Raw genomic sequence first — 19,016 nt, 5'->3', positions numbered from 1 at the left:
GGTTTGTTTTGACTCGCAGTAAGAGCGCGAGCAGATAAAGCGGCTCTGAATGAAAGCGCGACAGAAGAGTGTGTTTTCTGATTGGTATCTCCAGCTGAGCTCATAAATCAGGAGAGGCGAGGCTGGAAAACCGCATTGATTAGGATGTAGAGCTGATGCATTACGACACGCTGTAAGAGAGAGAGAGAGAGAGAGAGAGAGAGAGAGAGAGAGAGAGAGAGAGAGAGAGAGAGAGAGAGAGAGAGAGAGAGACCATGCGCCATGCGGGCCATTTATTTATTTATTTGACTGTTTTTTCATGCACTAAATGCTGCATATTCAATGGTGAAGAACTGAAATATGATTGATTTGTTTATTTATTTAGAGGAATATTATTTGTTTATTAATTTATTTATTTATTTTTCATGTACTAAATGCCGCATCTTTAATGGTGAAGTACTGGAATATTATTTATATTATAAATTATTATTATTATTATTATTATTATTATATTAATTAATTTATTTATTTATTTATTTTTCATGTAATAAATGCTGCATCTTCAATGGTGAAGTACTGTAATATTATTTATATTATTATTATTATTATTATTAATAATTATATTATTTATTTATTCCTTTATTTATTTATTAATTTATTTGTTTTTCATGTAATAAATGCTGCATCTTCAATAGTGAAGTACTGTAATATTATTTATATTATAAATTATTATAAATTATTATTATTATTATTATTATTATTATTATTATTATTATTATTATTATATTAATTTATTTATTTATTTTTCATGTACTAAATGCTGCATCTTCAATGGTGAAGAATATTATTTATTTATTTATTTATTTGTTTATTTAGAGGAATATTATTTATTTATTTATTTATTTATTTAGAGGAATATTATTTATTTATTTGTTTATTTATTTAGAGGAATATTATTTATTTATTTATTTGTTTATTTGTTTAGAGGAATATTATTTATTTATTTATTTGTTTATTTGTTTAGAGGAATATTATTTATTTATTTATTTGTTTATTTATTTAGAGGAATATTATTTTTTTATTTATTTGTTTATTTATTTAGAGGAATATTATTTATTTATTTATTTGTTTATTTATTTAGAGGAATATTATTTATTTATTTGTTTATTTATTTAGAGGAATATTATTTATTTATTTGTTTATTTGTTTAGAGGAATATTATTTATTTATTTATTTAGAGGAATATTATTTTTTTATTTATTTGTTTATTTATTTAGAGGAATATTATTTATTTATTTATTTATTTGTTTATTTATTTAGAGGAATATTATTTATTTATTTATTTGTTTATTTGTTTAGAGGAATATTATTTATTTATTTATTTATTTAGAGGAATATTATTTTTTTATTTATTTGTTTATTTATTTAGAGGAATATTATTTATTTATTTATTTATTTGTTTATTTATTTAGAGGAATATTATTTTTTTATTTATTTGTTTATTTATTTAGAGGAATATTATTTATTTATTTATTTATTTGTTTATTTATTTAGAGGAATATTATTTTTTATTTGTTTATTTATTTAGAGGAATATTATTTATTTATTTATTTGTTTATTTATGTTTCATTTTCAAGCAGATTGAGTTATTTCTGCAGAATAAAGCACAGTGTGTTTGAGAGAGTGTGTGTGTGTTTCCAGATCTCTGGTGATGGATTGATTTGGCATTTGAAGGCATTAGTTAAAGCTCTGAGCTTTAATCAGAGCAGTCGTGAGTCTCCATCCACTGAGAAGGAAAGATGCTGTGTTTTCCTCTCGTTAGTGTGCATCAAACATGACGCCTGTTTCCCATGAGCCTTTGCTCTGCTGTTTGAATCCACCTGAAATGAAGGTGTAAATTAAAGCGTTTCCTGATTTAGACGTGAGAGTCTCCGCTGCGCTTCAGAACATCACATGTGACACACACTTCCACCATACACTGATAATGAGGAGAGTGTGTGAGTGAGTGAGTGAGTGTGTGAGTGTGTGTGTGAGTGTGTGTGTGTGTGTGTGTGTGTGTGTGTGTTTATGTGTGTGGGTGAGAGTGTGTAAGAGTTTGCATCTCTATCTGTGCATCTGTGCATGTGTGTGTGTTTGTGTGTTTCTGTCTGTGTGTACATGTAAGACTTGTGTTCACCTGTGTGTTCATGTGTGTGAGTGTAAAAATGTGCATGTGTTTGTGTGTGTAAGAGTTTGCAGCTTTCTTTGTGTTAGTGCGTGCATGTGTATCTGTCTGTGTGTGTGTGTGTGTGTGCGCGCGACTGTGAATTAAGTGTTTTTACATGTGTGTGTGCGCATGTGTGCTTGATTGCTTTGTGTATATGTGTGTATCTCTGTGTATTTTGTGTGTTTGTGTGTCTATATGTAAGTGAATATGTTCCTGTGTGTGTGTGTGTGTGTGTGTGTGTGTGTGTGTGTGTGTGTGTGTGTGTGTGTTTGTGTGTTTGTGTGTGTGTGTGCGTGTGTGCGTGTGTGCATGTGTGCGTGTGTGTGTGTTTGTGTGTTTGTGTGTGTGTGTGTGTGTGTGTGTGTGTGTGTGTGTTGTCTCTCCTCTGGCTTCAGTCTGAATGCAGACACAATCTGCAATCATTCAGGAGTGTGTTGCTCTGTCCCGCATCCAGAACCATGTGCAGTAATTCAGAGTTTCCCTCTTTGAGGACTCTGAGCTCTTTATGTTCAGTTCTGTGAGCGCTGCAGTTTGTGTGTGTGTGTGTGTGTGTGTGTGTATATATGGACAATTTTGGTGTAAATTCTTCTATTTAAATCCCCTTTCCTGGATATTTTAGGGACTATAATGATACAAAATCCTGAAGAAATTTGCTGATTTAACAAATTAAATTCAGTCTAGTCTGAAATGTCAATAATAATAAAAACTCTGCGTACTGAATCACTAGTTTTCATTCATTCATTCATTTTCCATCAGCATAGTCCCTTATTTATCAGCAGAATGAACCGCTGACTATTCCAGCATATGTTTTACACAGCGGATGCCCTTCCAGCCGCAACCCAGTACTGGGAAACACCCATACACACTCATTCACACACACACTCATACACTATGGCCAATTTAGTTCATCAATTCCCCTAAGGGCTAGTTGCACATGATGGCGCTGGTGAGCTTCCGAGGTGCAAGTGTGTGTGTGTGTGTGTTCACTTCCGGTCTCATAGAACTGTGAAGGAAGCGGTGAAGATTTCACATTTTCGTTACCAAAAATAAGCATAAGTAGTTTATCTGCGACAGAAGACATCTACACGGCTGCATACCTCACTGCACTGGCATTCTTTCCCTGTCGATGCTGGAGTTCCTGCTCAGTGGTTACTCACATTGCGCTGTGATCATGTCTATTTTGTATTGGTCGTTTCTGTGTTGTGTTATAATCATTTTTTATTATTAAAAAGATTCTCCACACAAATATGGTCATGCTGAGGTGATTTTATTTCACTTCCACATATATACACACACACACACACACACACACACACACACACACACACACACACACACACACACACACACACACATCAGGCGATCTCTCTCAATATCAGCTGAGTCTGTTTTGCGTCTCCTCTCAACAGACAAAGCAGCTCTCAATATACACTCATACCTTACAACATACATGCATATGAGATGTATAATATCACAGATTGTAAACAGAAATAGTAATATAGCAGTAGAAATACAATAATATTGGATAAAAATATAACTATTCACTACAGCATTAGTGTTTCTTAGATATCAATCAACATACCTGCATAACACACTCAATCAGGCAAACTCAGTATCAGTTGAGTCTCTCTTTTGCCTGTTAACCACAAGATATGTTTGAATACACAGATACTCAATAATAAAACACAGTGCTGCAGTGTACTATTGATAAAATACAATGCGTCTTTAGTGTGTTCATGAAACATGTCTTTACACTTGATATATAACATGAGAGGGTGCCATTTGTGATTTGCTCATCTGACAGAGATGTCACTGGGATGGATCATCTAGGTTGATGATCCCAGTGTGGGAAGAGAACAGTTATCTGGTGGAAAAAGACAGGGAAAAACTCCTTTTTTTCTGTATTCTCAGTCCAGCAGGTGTCAAAACAAAGTTATCTTTAGGATGTACTCTGCACATTAGTAGTTTTTGCAGGATGGAAGTGATCCCAACGCAATTTGAGTAACCACTGAGCAGGAACTCCAGCATCAACAGGGAAAGAATGAAAGCAAACCAGTGTAGTGAGGCATGCAGCAGTGTAGTGAGGATGTCTTCTCCTGTCGCAGATAAAATACTTATGCTTATTTTAAACAAGCTTATTTTTGGTAACGAAAATGTGAAATCTTCACCACTTCCTTCACAGTTCTATGTGACCGGAAGTGAACACGTACATACTTGTGTCTCGGAAGCTCATCGGCGCCATCATATGCAACTAGCCCATAGCGCATGTGTTTGGACTGTGGGGGAAACCGGAGCACCCGGAGGAAACCCACGCCAACACGGGAAGAACATGCAAACTCCACACAGAAACACACACTGACCCAGCTGGGAACCAGTGACCTTCTTGCTGTGAGGCGACATTGCTAACCACTGAGCCTCTGTGCCACCCTATGACTGTGTTTTTATTTTGTAATATCAGCTGCAGATAGACATCAGCTAAATTAAGAAGCAGGCAAATGCATGTGGATTCATCATTCAGCCTTAGTATGTGCAGTATAAAAACTGTGGAAATCTATAGAATGTTCCCACAGTTCACAAAAACAATCTCTGTGTGTGTGTGTGTGTGTGTGTGTGTGTGTGTGTGTGTGTGTGTGTGTGTGCGCAGGGCTCCATTCTCCGTGGCTCAGACGCGCTCCTGTCTCTCCGGAACGGGATCGGCTCCTGGATCCCCGGGCTCCGCCGGTGGTTCTGGCCCGGTGCTGCTGGCGTCTGCATCTGCGTCCCGCTCCAGCTCCAGCACGCCCCTCAGCAGCCCCTCGTCCCCGCAGCTGCAGCCGGCTGCGCTGCACCTGAAGAACTGCCTGCGCATGTGCAGCAGCAGCAGCACGCAGAGCAGTGGACAGACCCGCACCGCCATGCAGATGGGTGAGGGACACACACTCATTACTGATCTAACATGACAATACACACACAACAACTGAAAATATTAAATATGTTCATTGCAAAAATATGCATATAAGAAATAAATAAATAGACAAACTGCTGAAACAACAAAATGCAAAAAAATAAACCCTGAAAATAATACACATTTAAAAATAATCAAAACTAAAGCTGAAAAAATATCCAGAAAATCAAAAAATATTCTGAAAATACAAAAAGGACAAAAATACAAAAAAGGGAAAATACAACCAATACCTCCCAAAAAAACCCCCTTGAAAATACACAATAATAAACCAAAAATTGCTTAAATTACTAATTTAAAAGGTTTAATATAAATCTTTTGTGTCTCCAGAATGTGTGTACAGTTTCAGCTCAAAACACCCATCAGATCATTTAATGGACCTTTCTGAATATTGAGATGTTCTGCTCTGAACACACTGTAGCTGTTTTTGTGTCCTGTGCCTTTAATGGCTCATTTCCACTGACTGGTACGGTACGGTTCGGGTCGGTACGGGTCACCTTTATCAGGCTTGCCTTTCCACTAACAAGGGTACCCTTTTGGTGGGCGTGGTGTATGACAGACAGTTTCAGTCGACATCATTCTCACTCGAGGAAATGTCTACAATAAAGCTGTACGGGTCACTTACATATCATATGAGAAGCTCTTCACACAAAACAGATGCTTCATACACACAAATACTTGTGTAGAAATGTTTATCACTAACTTTACTATGAACATGAGTTGATTATAACTGCAGATCAATGACAGTGTGAAACAGCCTACTGTAACGTCTGTAATTATATTAAATAACTTAATAAATGAACATATATAAACACATACAGCCCCTTACAGTCTCCGATATGTTACCAACTACAGAACAATTACACACAAGACATTTCGCCCGTATTTAGGTTCAAAACAACAGAAATTATAGCCAACAGTCAAATTATAGAAAACCTCTTATCTGTGTATGTAAGCTTCAGCAGCACATGTAGCCTCTGTTAGAGAGTCATTCCCGGTTCATAAATGTGAAGATAATAAGTTAGTTATACATGGCATTTTGTTCGCGTTTGTTGAAAAAATAATGTGCTCCTTTTTTTCCGGCTTCTCCTTTGTTTCTTCACGCTTCACTCTCGCGTTTGTCAGTGTCTGACAGGATCGGGTTTCAAAAGCAGGTCAATAATCAAGCGCTTGTTATTTAAGATATAATGTTAGACGCGCGCGAGCGCTAGCAAGAAAGCGAAACCGCTCGCGTCTCAGACTGGCTCGTAAAAAACTACGGGGCACAGGGTAAATCTGCTCTTTTTCTTGGCTTTGTGGTTGTTCTTCCAGACGACGACAAGGTTTGTTTGAGCCCAGATCGACCATGGCTTATTATATGTATAAATAATTCCACTATAATCTCTCGCTGTGTAATTTAAACATGGCGGGTTTTTTGTTTTCATTCTGGCTCATTTTGTTCATGTTTGCTGAATAATAATGTGCTCCTTTTTTTCCGGCTCCTCTCTTGTTTTTTCCGCGCTTCACTCTCGCGTTTGTCAGTGTCTGACAGGATCGGGTTTCAAAAGCACATCAATAATCAAGCGCAGGTTATTATCATCAGCTCAAGAAGTTTGTTATTTCAGATATAGACGCGCGGTGAGCGCTAGCAAGAAAGCGAAACCGCTCGTGCTTCAAACTGCCTCGTAAAAAACTACAGGGCACAGGGTAAATCTGCTCTTCTTCTTGGCTTTATCAAGACGACGACACGGTTTGTTTGAGCCCGGATCGACCATGGCTCGTTATTATATGTATTTATAATTCCGCTGTAATGTCTCGCTGTGTATTTTAAACATGGCGGTTTTTTGTTTTCATTCTGGCTTGTTGCGTAAGCGAATGACGTATCTCTGTAAACCAATAGCGTTCAGCTGCGCGTGTGGCTCCGCCTTTTGGTACCCTTTCTCGTGTTTGGTACCCTTTCGAAAGGGTGCCAAAAAAGTGGTACGGTTCGGTTCGGTACACCTTTTGACAGTGGAAACGGCTATAAAAGCATACCAAACCGAACCGTACCGTACCACTCAGTGGAAACGGGCCATAATGCTGGTTCTCCCCGTCCACCGTTCCCACGTGCCTGTCAGAGTGAGCCTCAATCTCCTGCTGCATCAGATAAACAGCACAGTGACAGACATGAAGGAAGCAGATCTCACTTCTAACTTTACCAGGCAACACGGCGCAGTGGGTATCACGATCACCTCACAGCAAGAAGGTCGCTGGTTCGAGTCTCAGCTGGGTCAGTTCGCATTTCTGTGTGGAGTTTGCATGTTCTCCCCGTGTTGGTGTGGGTTTCCTCCGGGTGCTCCGGTTTCCCCCACAGTCCAAACACATGCGCTATAGGGGAATTGGGTAAGCTAAATTGATCGTAGTGTATGAGTGGAAATGAGAGTGTATGGGTGTTTCCCAGTGATGGGTTGGTGCTGGAAGGGCATCCGTTGTGTAAAACATGTGCCTCAAAATGGAGAGATCTGGATCCTATTTTAACATCCGGAAATTAAAAAAAGAGACTTATTGTGTTTCTGTCAGCCCAGTATGACTGTGGACAGACTACACTACACACACTTCTGTCCAAACAGCTTACAGAAGAGGATTTTCATCATAGCTGCCCTTTAATCTCAATTATTAGAGCGCTACATTCAGTTACACTCCATATTGCATGCATTTGCTGATCGTGATGGTCTGCATAGCATTATTTCTCTCTCATGCACACGTGTGTGTGTGTGTGTGTGTGTGTGTGTGTCAGCTCTGCACTGCTGAAGTGTGTTAGCGTGATTCTCTGTCTTCTATCAGCTCACATCGGTGTGTGTGAGTGTTAGCGAGCGGAGCATTAGCGTGCTAAAGCAGCTTGTTAAAGCGTTTTACAGCTCAGATCAGCTGTCTGCAGTAATGAATGCTCTGTGCTGGCAGTAATTGCCGGGTTGCATTCGCTGCAGATCTTGAACTCTGAGGAGCGACGCAAAACCACAGAACACACACCGTCACACACCGCCAATGAGATCGCAGAACCACAACACACACCGTCACACACCAATGAGATCAGTGACATACATTACTCTCTCATGTGACGCTCTGAACACACAACTGATGACACACTCCAGCTCTGCAGAACACACACATGCACATGCTCACACACACAAGCATGCACACACAAACACATGCATATACACACACACACACACACACACACACACACATGAAACCCGTAAATGTGAAAAGGGTGCATGTAGTTATTAGTGTTGTTGATGGTGAGTGTTTGTCAGTCCACAGTCCTCCGCGGAGCAGCAGTAGCAGCAGCAGCCCAGAGCGTGTGTGTGTGTCCCCGCTGCGGCCCCAGAGCAGCCCATCCCGATCCCCGGCGCGGCCCCTGTCCATGGTGGCGGTCCCTCAGTCTGCGGGTCCCCAGTCTGCGCTGTGTCCCCTGCTGCCTCTGAGCTCCAGCGTTACTTCAGCGAACAGCACTGTGGGACAGCTGAGCGGAGGAGGAGACGCTGTCCAGAACACAACATCACCGGCTCACGGCAGCACTGCATCTGCAGGACTCAACAAGGAGAAGGTCGGGGCACTGTTCACACCATTATTACTGATGCAGAACATTTACCAGGAAATACACAAACAAAAAGCACTGAATATACAAACGGAAAACTGAATGTACAAAAAAAGACCTGTTGACTAGTGAGTAGACAAGTTGACCTGTTGACTAGTAAGTAGACAAGCTGACCTGTTGACTAGTGAGTAGACAAGCTGACCTGTTGACTAGTGAGTAAACAAGCTGACCTGTTGACTAGTGAGTAGATAAGCTGACCTGTTGACTAGTGAGTAGACAAGCTGACTAGTGAGTAGACAAGCTGACCTGTTGACTAGTGAGTAGACAAGCTGACTAGTGAGTAGATAAGTTGACCTGTTGACTAGTGAGTAGATAAGTTGACCTGTTGACTGGTGAGTAGACAAGCTGATTAGTGAGTAGACAAGCTGACCTGTTGACTAGTGAGTAGACAAGCTGACCTGTTGACTAGTGAGTAGACAAGCTGACTAGTGAGTAGACAAGCTGAACTGTTGACTAGTGAGTAGACAAGCTGACTAGTGAGTAGACAAGCTGACCTGTTGACTAGTGAGTAGACAAGCTGACTAGTGAGTAGACAAGCTGACCTGTTGACTAGTGAGTAGACAAGCTGACTAGTGAGTAGACAAGCTGACCTGTTGACTAGTGAGTAGACAAGCTGACTAGTGAGTAGATAAGTTGACCTGTTGACTAGTGAGTAGATAAGTTGACCTGTTGACTGGTGAGTAGACAAGCTGATTAGTGAGTAGACAAGCTGACCTGTTGACTAGTGAGTAGATAAGTTGAACTGTTGACTAGTGAGTAGATAAGTTGAACTGTTGACTAGCGAGTAGATAAGTTGACCTGTTAAGTAGCGAGTAGATAAGTTGACCTGTTGACTAGTGAGTAGATAAGTTGACCTGTTGACTAGTGAGAAGATTATTTGAACTGTTGACTAGTAAGTAGATGAAGTAACCTGTTGACTAGCGAGTAGACAAGCTGAACTGTTTACTGTTTACTGTTGACTAGTGATTAGACAGGTTAACCTATTGACTAGTGAGTAATGATTTGACCTGCTGACTGGGGAATAGATAAGCTGATCTGTTGACCAGTGAGTAATGATTTGACCTGTTGACTAGTGAGTAGACAAGCTGATCTGTTGACCAGTGAGTATTAATTTGACCTGTTGACTAGTGAGTACATAAGGTTTAATTTTGACTAATGATTATATGAGTTGGTTGACTTGTTGACTAGTGAGAAGACAAGGTGACATTTACTATTAAATAGACAAGCTGACCTGTTGACCAGTGAGTATTGATTTGACCTGTTGACTAGTGAGTAAAGAAGCTAATCTGATGACTAGTAAGTAATGATATGACCTGGTGACTAGTGAGTAGACAAGGTGACATTGACTGTTAAATAGAAAAGCTGACCTCTTGACTAGTGAGTGATGATGTGACTTGTTGTCTAGTGAGTTTCTCTGAGTGTGATAGTTTCTCTAAGTGTAATAGCGCTGTTTCCGATAGGTGTGTTCGTGTCGTCAGGTGTGAAGGTGCTCACAGTGTCGATCAGGAGTGAAGCGTGTTCAGATGTGAGATCACATGTTCAGTGTGGTGATGAAGGGCTGTAAATGAACTCTCACACATCAGATCTTCCTAACACATTTTGTTCATGATTATAATCTTCTCAAATTAGCACGACGGTTATGGAACTTGCAGCCTAAAATAGTTTGAGTCTAAGAAAATAGATTTAAGAGTCGGTACCCTATTAAGTAAACACTGCACACAGCCGTAGTTTACAAATCATGCTTTAAAGTAAGATTATGTTGAGCAGTTTGACTAGAGAGTGGACACTCTGACCTATTGACTTGTTGAGTGATGATTTGACTTGTTAAAGAGCGTAGACAGGTTGACCTGTTAACTAGTGAGTAGACAATTCCGCATGTTGACTAGTGAGTTTACAAGCTGAGCTTTTGACTAGTGAGTAGATGAGTTTACCTGCTGACTAGTAGGTAGATAGGTTTACCTGATGGCTAGTAAGTAGACAAGCTGACCTGTTGACTATTGAGTAGACAAGTTGGTTGATTAGTTGACTAGTGAGTAATGATTTGACTTGTTGATTCATGAGTAGGTAAGCTGACATGTTGACTAGTGTGTGAAGAAGCTGACCTGTTGACTAGTGAGTAAACAAGGTGACTTGTTGACTAGTGAACAGATACATTTAACTGTTTACTAGTTAGTTGACAAGTGAGGAAACTAAGTTAACTATTGAGTCCTTAAGCTGACATGTTGATTAGCAAGTAGACGAACTGGCCTTTTAAATACTGAGCTGGCAATTTCACTAGTGAGTGGACATGTTGACATGTTGACTAGTGAGTAGTCAAGTTGGCTAGTGAGAATAGACTATTAGATTTTTTGAATAGTAAGTAGACAAGTTGACCTGTTGACTAGTGAGTAGACTTATTGACTGGTGAGAAGACAAGTTGACATGTTGACTAGCGAGTAGACATGTTGACTATTGAGGAGACAATTTGACCTGTTGACTGGTGAGTAGACAGGTTCACATGTTGACTAGTGAGTATACAAGTTGACTAGTTAGTTGACATGTTGACTAGTGAGTAGACAATTTAACCTGTTGATTGGTGAGTAGACAAGTTGACTTGTTGACTAGTGAGTAGACAAGCTGACCTGTTGACTAGTAGTGAGTAGACAAGTTAACTAGTGAGTAGGCATATTGACTAGTGAGTGGACAATTTGACATTTTGATTAGTGAGAAGATAAGTTTACCAGAGTTGACTAGTGAGTAGACAAGTTGACATGTTGACTAGTGAGTTGACAATATAACCTGTTGACTGGTGAGTAGACAAGTTGACCTGTTGAGAAGTAAGTAGACAAGTTGACATGTTGACTAGTAAGTAGACATGTTGACCTGTTGAATAGTAGTGAATAGACAAGTTGACTTGTAGTGAGTAGACAAGTTGACTAGTGAGTAGACATATTGACTAGTAAGTAGACATTTTGACTAGTGAGTAGATTAGTTTACCTGCTGACTAGTATGTAGATAGGTTTACCTGATGACTAGTGAGTAGACACGTTGGTTGATTAGTTGACTAGTGAGTAATGATTTGATTTGGTTTATGAGTAGGTAAACTGACATGTTGACTAGTGAGTAGACAAGCTGACCTGTTGTCTAGTGAACAGATATTTACCTGTTTACTAGTTAGTTGACCTGTTGACTATTGTGTTGATAAGTTGACTAGGGAGTAGACAAGTTGACATGTTGACTAGTGAGTAGACAAAGCTGACCTGTTGACTAGTGTGTAGACAAAGCTGACCTGTTGACTAGTGACTAGACAAAGCTGACCTGTTGACTAGTGAGTAGACAAAGCTGACCTGTTGACTAGTGACTAGACAAAGCTGACCTGTTGACTAGTGACCAGACAAAGCTGACCTGTTGACTAGTGAGTAGACAAAGCTGACCTGTTGACTAGTGAGTAGACAAAGCTGACCTGTTGACTAGTGAGTAGACAAAGCTGACCTGTTTACTAGTGAGTAGACAAAGCTGACTTGTTGACTAGTGAGTAGACAAAGCTGACCTGTTGACTAGTGAGTAGACAAAGCTGACCTGTTTACTAGTGAGTAGACAAAGCTGACCTGTTGACTAGTGAGTAGACAAGCTGACCTGTTGACTAGTAAGTAGACATTTGACTTTTTGAATTTGACATTTTGACTAGTGAGTAGACATGTTGACTAGTGTGTAGACAAGCTGACATGTTGACTAGTGAGTAGACAACCTGGCCTGTTGACTAGTCAGTAGACAAGTGCACATGTTGACAACTGTGTATACAATTTGATCACTTGATGTGTGAGTAATGATTTGACTTGTTGACTAATGAGTAGATAGGTTTACATTCTGACTAATGGGTAGAGCAGTTGGCATGTTGGGTAGTAAGTAGACAAGCTCAACTGTTGACTAGTAAGTAGACTAGATCTGTGAGTTGTGTTCAGATAATAGGTAAGATAGGTAGGGTTCAGATAATCAATCTGTTGATCTCTTGCCGACTCTAGAGATTAGCTCTGTTAGTTGAGCTGTGGTTTATTTATCTCAGTGTGTTCATAGTGTTTCTGCAGCAGACGAGTCGCCTCATTAGTGCAGGAACGTGTTAAGAATAAAGCTCTTGTTTTGAGGAGCATCAGAGCACAGAAGTTTGGGGATGATTCTGGATCTCAGACGCCTCCTAGTGGCCTATTTTGAGCATATCTGCATGATATTCTGAGCTCTGTTGACAGTGTTTAGTGTGGCTCAGATCCACCAGAGCCAGAATGAGTTCCCCAGATAAAGCTTCTCCTCCCACATACAGCATGTGTGTGTGTGTGTGTGTGTCACACAGACGCATTACTCAGATGCACCAAATCTCTCTCGTTTCTCATCATCGGCCCACACACCTCTGCTTTACACAGGAGCTCTGCAATATGACCATATGCAGTCAGAATTATCAGTCCTCCTGTTAAAGTTTAATTCTTTAATATTTTTCCCCAATTTCTGTTTAGCGGAGAGCAGATTTCTTCAACACATTTCTAATCATAATAGTGTTAATAACTCATCTCTAATAACTGATTTATTTTCTCTTTGTCGTGATGACGGGGAATAATATTAGACTAGATATTCTTCAAGACACTTCTATACAGCTTAAAGTGACATTTAAAGGCTTCACTAGGGTAATTAGGGTAAAGTTAGGGTAATTAGCCAAGTCATTGTGTATGTATTGTGTGTCTGAAAGAATATTGTGAAATTTTCTATTTTTCTTCTTCAGGTGTTTTGTGTGTGCGTTTACGCGTCTGTGTGTGTCTTGTGTGTATATATTGTGTGTTTGTGCATGTGTGTATGCATATGTGTGTGGGTGTGCAGGCATTTCTATGTGTGTATTTGTGCGTGTGCATGTGTCTATGCATGTGTGTGTCTGATTTGGGGTTGTACTTTTCGCATTAATGGAGCATCACAGAAGTGAAGTTACCTTTGACAATGACACTGACGCAACCCCAGACCGCGACAGACCCTGGCTTTTGGGCCTAACAGTCTGGATGATCATTTTCTTCTTTGGTCTGGAGCACACGGCGTATCAAAAAATACCTGAAATACTGATTCATCTCACCACAGTACATGTTTCCACTGTGTGATGGTCCATCCCAGATGCCTTCGAGCCCAGAGAAGTGGACGGCGCTTCTGGACACTGTTAACATAGGGCTTCCTTTTGGCACAGTACAGTTTTGACTGGCGTTTGTGGATGTGACTCTGTATTGTGGTGCTTGTCTAAGTAGTTCTGAGTCCATGTGCTGATCTGGCTTATAGATGAATGAGGATTCTTGATGCAGCGCCCCCTGAGGGGTCGGAGGTCACGGTTGTTCAGCTTAGGCTTGAGCTCTTGTCCTTTACGCACTGAAACTCCTCCAGATTCTTCAGTCTTTAATGATGTTCTGCACTGTTGAAGGTGAAATATCCACACGTCTTCCTCTCTTTCTTTGAGGAACATTGTGTTTAATCATTTCAGTCATTTTGTAACGTATTTGTTGGTAAACTGGCGATCCTCGGCCCATCTCTGCTCCTAAAGGACTAGACCTTTACTGATGCTGCTTCTGTATTATTGATTATTAGCCCTAAACTGCTCCTGGGACTGTTTCTGGAGTGTGCTGCAAGATCCAAAATTGGAATAGGTGTTTATTTGTTTTAAAGAAATCAATAATAATCATGAGGAACACATTAAGTAATGTTTGTTGTGTTGTCTGCAATGAAATATACGTCAAAGTAAATAAAAAAATCTCGACTTTCTTTTATTATTTGCGTTATCCATGCTGTCTCAGCTGTTTCTGATTTGGGGTTGTTCATATATCGTGTATGTGTGCAGAAGGAGAAGCGCAGCAGTGGGCTCCTGAAGCTGTTGTCTGGAGCCGCAGCTAAGAAGAAGTCCCGCTCTCCTCCGTCCGGCTCGCCCACACACACACATGAGTCTTGTGTCCCGGCTGTGCTGTCTGCGGATCTGCGGTCGGTGGGAGCCCAGGGCCGTGCCGGCTCCTGCCCCATCGAGAGTGACCTGCAGGGGGCCGCGGGGCTGGAGCCGCTGCATCGCAAATCTGGATCTCTGGATCTGAACTTCTCTGTTTCTCCTCCTGCGCGTCAGGCCTGCTCCTCCTCACCGCTCGCCATCCGGCCCGAACCCAAGCCTTTATCCAGAGAGAGGTGAGCAGTGCTGGAATAACACATATTACAAATGAGCAATCCCATGCAAATATCAACCATGCCAAGTTTTTACCAAAATAGCGAAGCCCTTTCTAAGTGTAGGATTGTGTTTTACAGTACGATACTCAAATGTCTCTGTCAATGTTTTGAGTCAAACAAGTGGCAGTTTCACATCTGTCACATCCATAACGGAGCCTTTTCCTCATAAATCGGGGATAAATCGGTCGGGGGGTTCAATTTCACTATACGAAAGTGTATGTGACAAATAAAGGCCTGATTTGATTTGATTTTAATGTAAAAAATCAGTCATGTTTGTTCTATAGTGAGCTGACTCTTGCATTGTTAGCGTTGTTTCTTTTGGGTTGTGCAGTTTAATTGACATCATGTTGTATATTGGGCTGTGTGATTTTGGGAAATATCTAATTGCGATTTTTCTTTGACAGATACTGCGATTTCGATTTGATTTGTGATTTAATTTTGTAGTCGAGCTTCAGCTCAATAATCTGTATCGTAGCTTCTTACTGCTAAAACACAGTGAGTGAAAAAAGGAACTGAAGGATATTACCTTAAACATTTATTCAAATTTGTTTATAAATATTCAGAAATTAAACTCTCGTTTTTCTCTAGAGCAAACAGTAAACACAAATAAAATGACCTTACCTTTCTGTAAACAAGGTGAACTCAAATTAGGGGGACAGAGTAGCTTATTATACAAACAAAACAATAATAATGAGTGATGTTTTGTAAACAAATTTGGGGAGGAGCACGCGCAGAAGTTTCAGTATCAAATACGTCATTGACAATTAGTCTATTATCCAATCAGTTCTTGACCAAACCCCTATATTACCAAAGCTGTCTTACCTGCAGCATCTCACGACTTTAGCATCCCTCCACCACCCCGACACCACACCTCTTAAGCATTACTATCCCGGGGGGAGCGTTCTGGGGCCGGGCTAGATACTTCACTCAAATCTCTGTTTCCTGATAAGAGGAATAACTCGAGTTTGGGTGTCTTCCCTGAGCTCAGAGCTCTCTCCCCGGACAGCACGCCAAATACGCCTTATTCTGAAACTATTGCAAGTGTGAACTCGTAAATGAAATACAAAACACTCAGCAAACTAATATGACTGATCAGAGCCTTTCTGGAGCTTATATTGTCTAAAACAAAATAATGATCACAGATGCTACACAAAATATCATGACGTTAAGCGTACAGCTGTGGTACTCCAAAATGGCTAAAATAGGTGCAAGACAGAATTGTGTATCTCCTATCCTGCATTTAGATGCATTAAAAGGCAGCGTGTCATAGCGAGGAGTGTGTTATCTCCTGTGTAGGGTTGCAGCAGCTGTTTGTAAGTTCTTTCTTAAACTGGAAGGTAAAGTCCACACTAGGGGCTTTGTAACTACTAGCTAGTTTGTAACTAAACATGTTCTTGAAGCAAACCGTAGTTAGTAGTAAAGTCATGCGTGTAGTCACATTGAATGACGTAATATCCAATAAGAAGGAGAACATGCAAACTCCACACAGAAACACCAACTGACCCAGCCGGGACTCGAACCAGCGACCTTCTTGCTGTGAGGCCACAGTGCTAACCACTGAGCCATCGTGCCGCCCAATGTACAAACATTTATATGTATTTATGTGTGTATTATATATCATCTTTGCATCAAATCACAGCAAACTAATTCCAGTCACTATTTTAATGGACACCTATTATGCAGAATCTGGAAGCTGTTTGGATGGAGAAGTGTGTACACAGCTGTAGCAGTGCCATAAACTCAAGTCCTTATTTTTTTTTCTAAAATTACTCCAGGATATAAAAATGTGCAATTTCTTGGTTAATTATTATCATCAAATCGCATCCTTGTGCACTGTTCTATTGCACTGTAAATAGTTTAAGTAGTGCATCAGCTGCTGTTTGATTTGTGTTCATCTGTTGCGCCCTCTTGTGGACATTTGATTATTCACCGCTGTCTTTATTACAGGGAAGTCCTTCAAAAATGCTTGAATTTTATTCTTAAGTGCTTGGATGACGTGCTTAAAACTCCTTGAAAATGTAATTGAGTTGCTTTCATAATCATTTAGCTTACTAAATAGGTAATAGTCACTACTATTTAAATAAAATGAAACAAGTCTCTGCTTTGGTATAAAATGAAAACTCAACTGGAGTCTGTGCAAGTGCTAGTGGCATCTTTATTCTTATTTGCGCCCTGTCAACTGAAATGTAATTCGCCACACTTGCTGGAAATTTAAGAAATTCACCTGGAAAATGCTTAAAAACTGCTTAAATTTGACTTTGGAAAATGTGTAATTTATTAGCATATTCCACTGAATGAAATAATCACACACACACACACATACACAAACATAATAGTCTAATTTGCATATTATATGATAATATTTAACAATTACACTACTGATCCAACAGCTGGAATAAGTATGATTTAAAAATAAACATTTCTTCTGCTCAAAAACTCAAATTATATTATTACAATATACAATCACTGTGTTTTGTAAGAGTGTATTGTTAAATATATTTAGTTTTTTTGATTTAAGTGTTTATGGACACTGAGACAAATTTTCAGGAATTTTATTGAATTAAATTGATTAAAACATGAATTAAAGTGTTTTTGTTTCTTTTTTATAAATCTTATTTATTTATAGACTTTTGAATGACACTGCATTACTTTTGAATGACACTGCATTGCATATTATTGAGATATTAGATATTGAGTAGCAAAAAGTTTTTCAACATTTATAATAATCATCATCAAATCAAATAAACTTATTTCTGAAGAATCGTGTGACACTGAAGATTGGAGTAATCATGCTGAAAATCACAGCTATAAATTACAGCTGACTGAATAATCACAAACTGTGAACGTCATTTTTATCATTCATTCATTTTCCTTCAGCTTAGTCTCTTTATTAATCAGGGCTCGCCACAGCGGAATGAACCACCAACTATTCCAGCATATGTTTTACACAGCGGATGCCCTTCCAGCTGCAACCCCGTATTTCTTTCTGCAAGCTTTACTTTTATTAAAGAGCTAGTAAATGTATTACAGCTCATGTCAATGTTTTGTTTCTAATAGTTCATTTTGGTGGCCAGCAGTGGTGTAATAATCACCATAATGTACATCCAGCCGGATATAATATTCTGCAATAACCTCTAGCTGCGTGTACTTTATCCCTTATATAATGCTGTGTTTTCCATCTGTCAGGTATCGTGTGGTGGTCTCGTACCCGCCGCAGAGCGAAGCAGAGATCGAGCTAAAGGAAGGAGACATCGTGTTCGTACATAAGAAGCGAGAGGACGGCTGGTATAAAGGGACGCTTCAGCGCACCGGCCGGACAGGACTGTTCCCCGGCAGCTTCGTGGAGAGTTTCTGAAGCACATCCCATGGTCAAAAACAACCTCCTGATCCAGACCAGCTCCTCCACTGCCATCGACCCCACAGATCAGCAGACCCGGAGCCAAGAAACCATTCCTTCAGTGTGCTGCTTCATCCTCACATCAGGATAATACTACAGTCATTTAGAGCACATACTGCTGTGTTTTTGAACCATACTATAGTACAGTACTTTCTACAGTTGCTATGGTAACACAACAGCTATACTAATTGATCTGTTAAAGTGTTTCTATAGTTGCTATGGTAACACAACAGCTAGAGTAATGGATCTGTTGGAGTGATTCTATAGTTCCTATGGTAACACAACAACTATACTAATTGATCTTTTGGGGTGATTCTACAGTTGCTATGGTAACAGCTAAGGTAATTGATCTGTTGGGGTGATTCTACAGTTGCTATGGTAACACAACAACTATTGTAATGGATCTGTTGGAGTGATTCTATAGTTGCTATGGTAACACAGCTAAGGTAATTGATCTGTTGGGGTGATTCTACAGTTGCTATGGTAACACAACAACTATAGTAATTGATCTGTTGGGGTGATTCTACAGTTGCTATGGTAACAACAGCTAAAGTAATGGATCTGTTGGAGTGATACTATAGCTGCTATGGTAACACAGCTAAGGTAATTGATCTGTTGGGGTGATTCTATAGTAACTATGGTAACACAACAGCTATAGGAATTAATCTGT

The 19,016-nt window shown here is 39.7% G+C and overlaps 1 protein-coding gene across 1 annotated transcript in view; it reads left to right on the top strand.

Annotated features, from left to right (window-relative positions):
* Positions 1–18,477, top strand: part of LOC130235430 (E3 ubiquitin-protein ligase SH3RF3-like) — a 139,305-nt gene extending 120,828 nt beyond the window's left edge. The window contains exons 7-10 of the mRNA XM_056466014.1: positions 4,830–5,089; positions 8,399–8,691; positions 14,579–14,910; positions 18,136–18,477. Of these exons, the coding sequence (XP_056321989.1) occupies positions 4,830–5,089; positions 8,399–8,691; positions 14,579–14,910; positions 18,136–18,304 (1,054 nt within the window). The 3' untranslated portion in view covers positions 18,305–18,477. The remainder of the gene's footprint in view (positions 1–4,829; positions 5,090–8,398; positions 8,692–14,578; positions 14,911–18,135) is intronic.
* The last annotated feature ends 539 nt before the right edge of the window (positions 18,478–19,016 follow it).

This window comes from Danio aesculapii, chromosome 9, assembly GCF_903798145.1.
Source record: "Danio aesculapii chromosome 9, fDanAes4.1, whole genome shotgun sequence".
NCBI classification, from domain to species: domain Eukaryota; kingdom Metazoa; phylum Chordata; class Actinopteri; order Cypriniformes; family Danionidae; genus Danio; species Danio aesculapii.
Note: the sequence above shows the minus strand (reverse complement) of the source record. Positions and strands in the feature narration are given on the sequence as shown.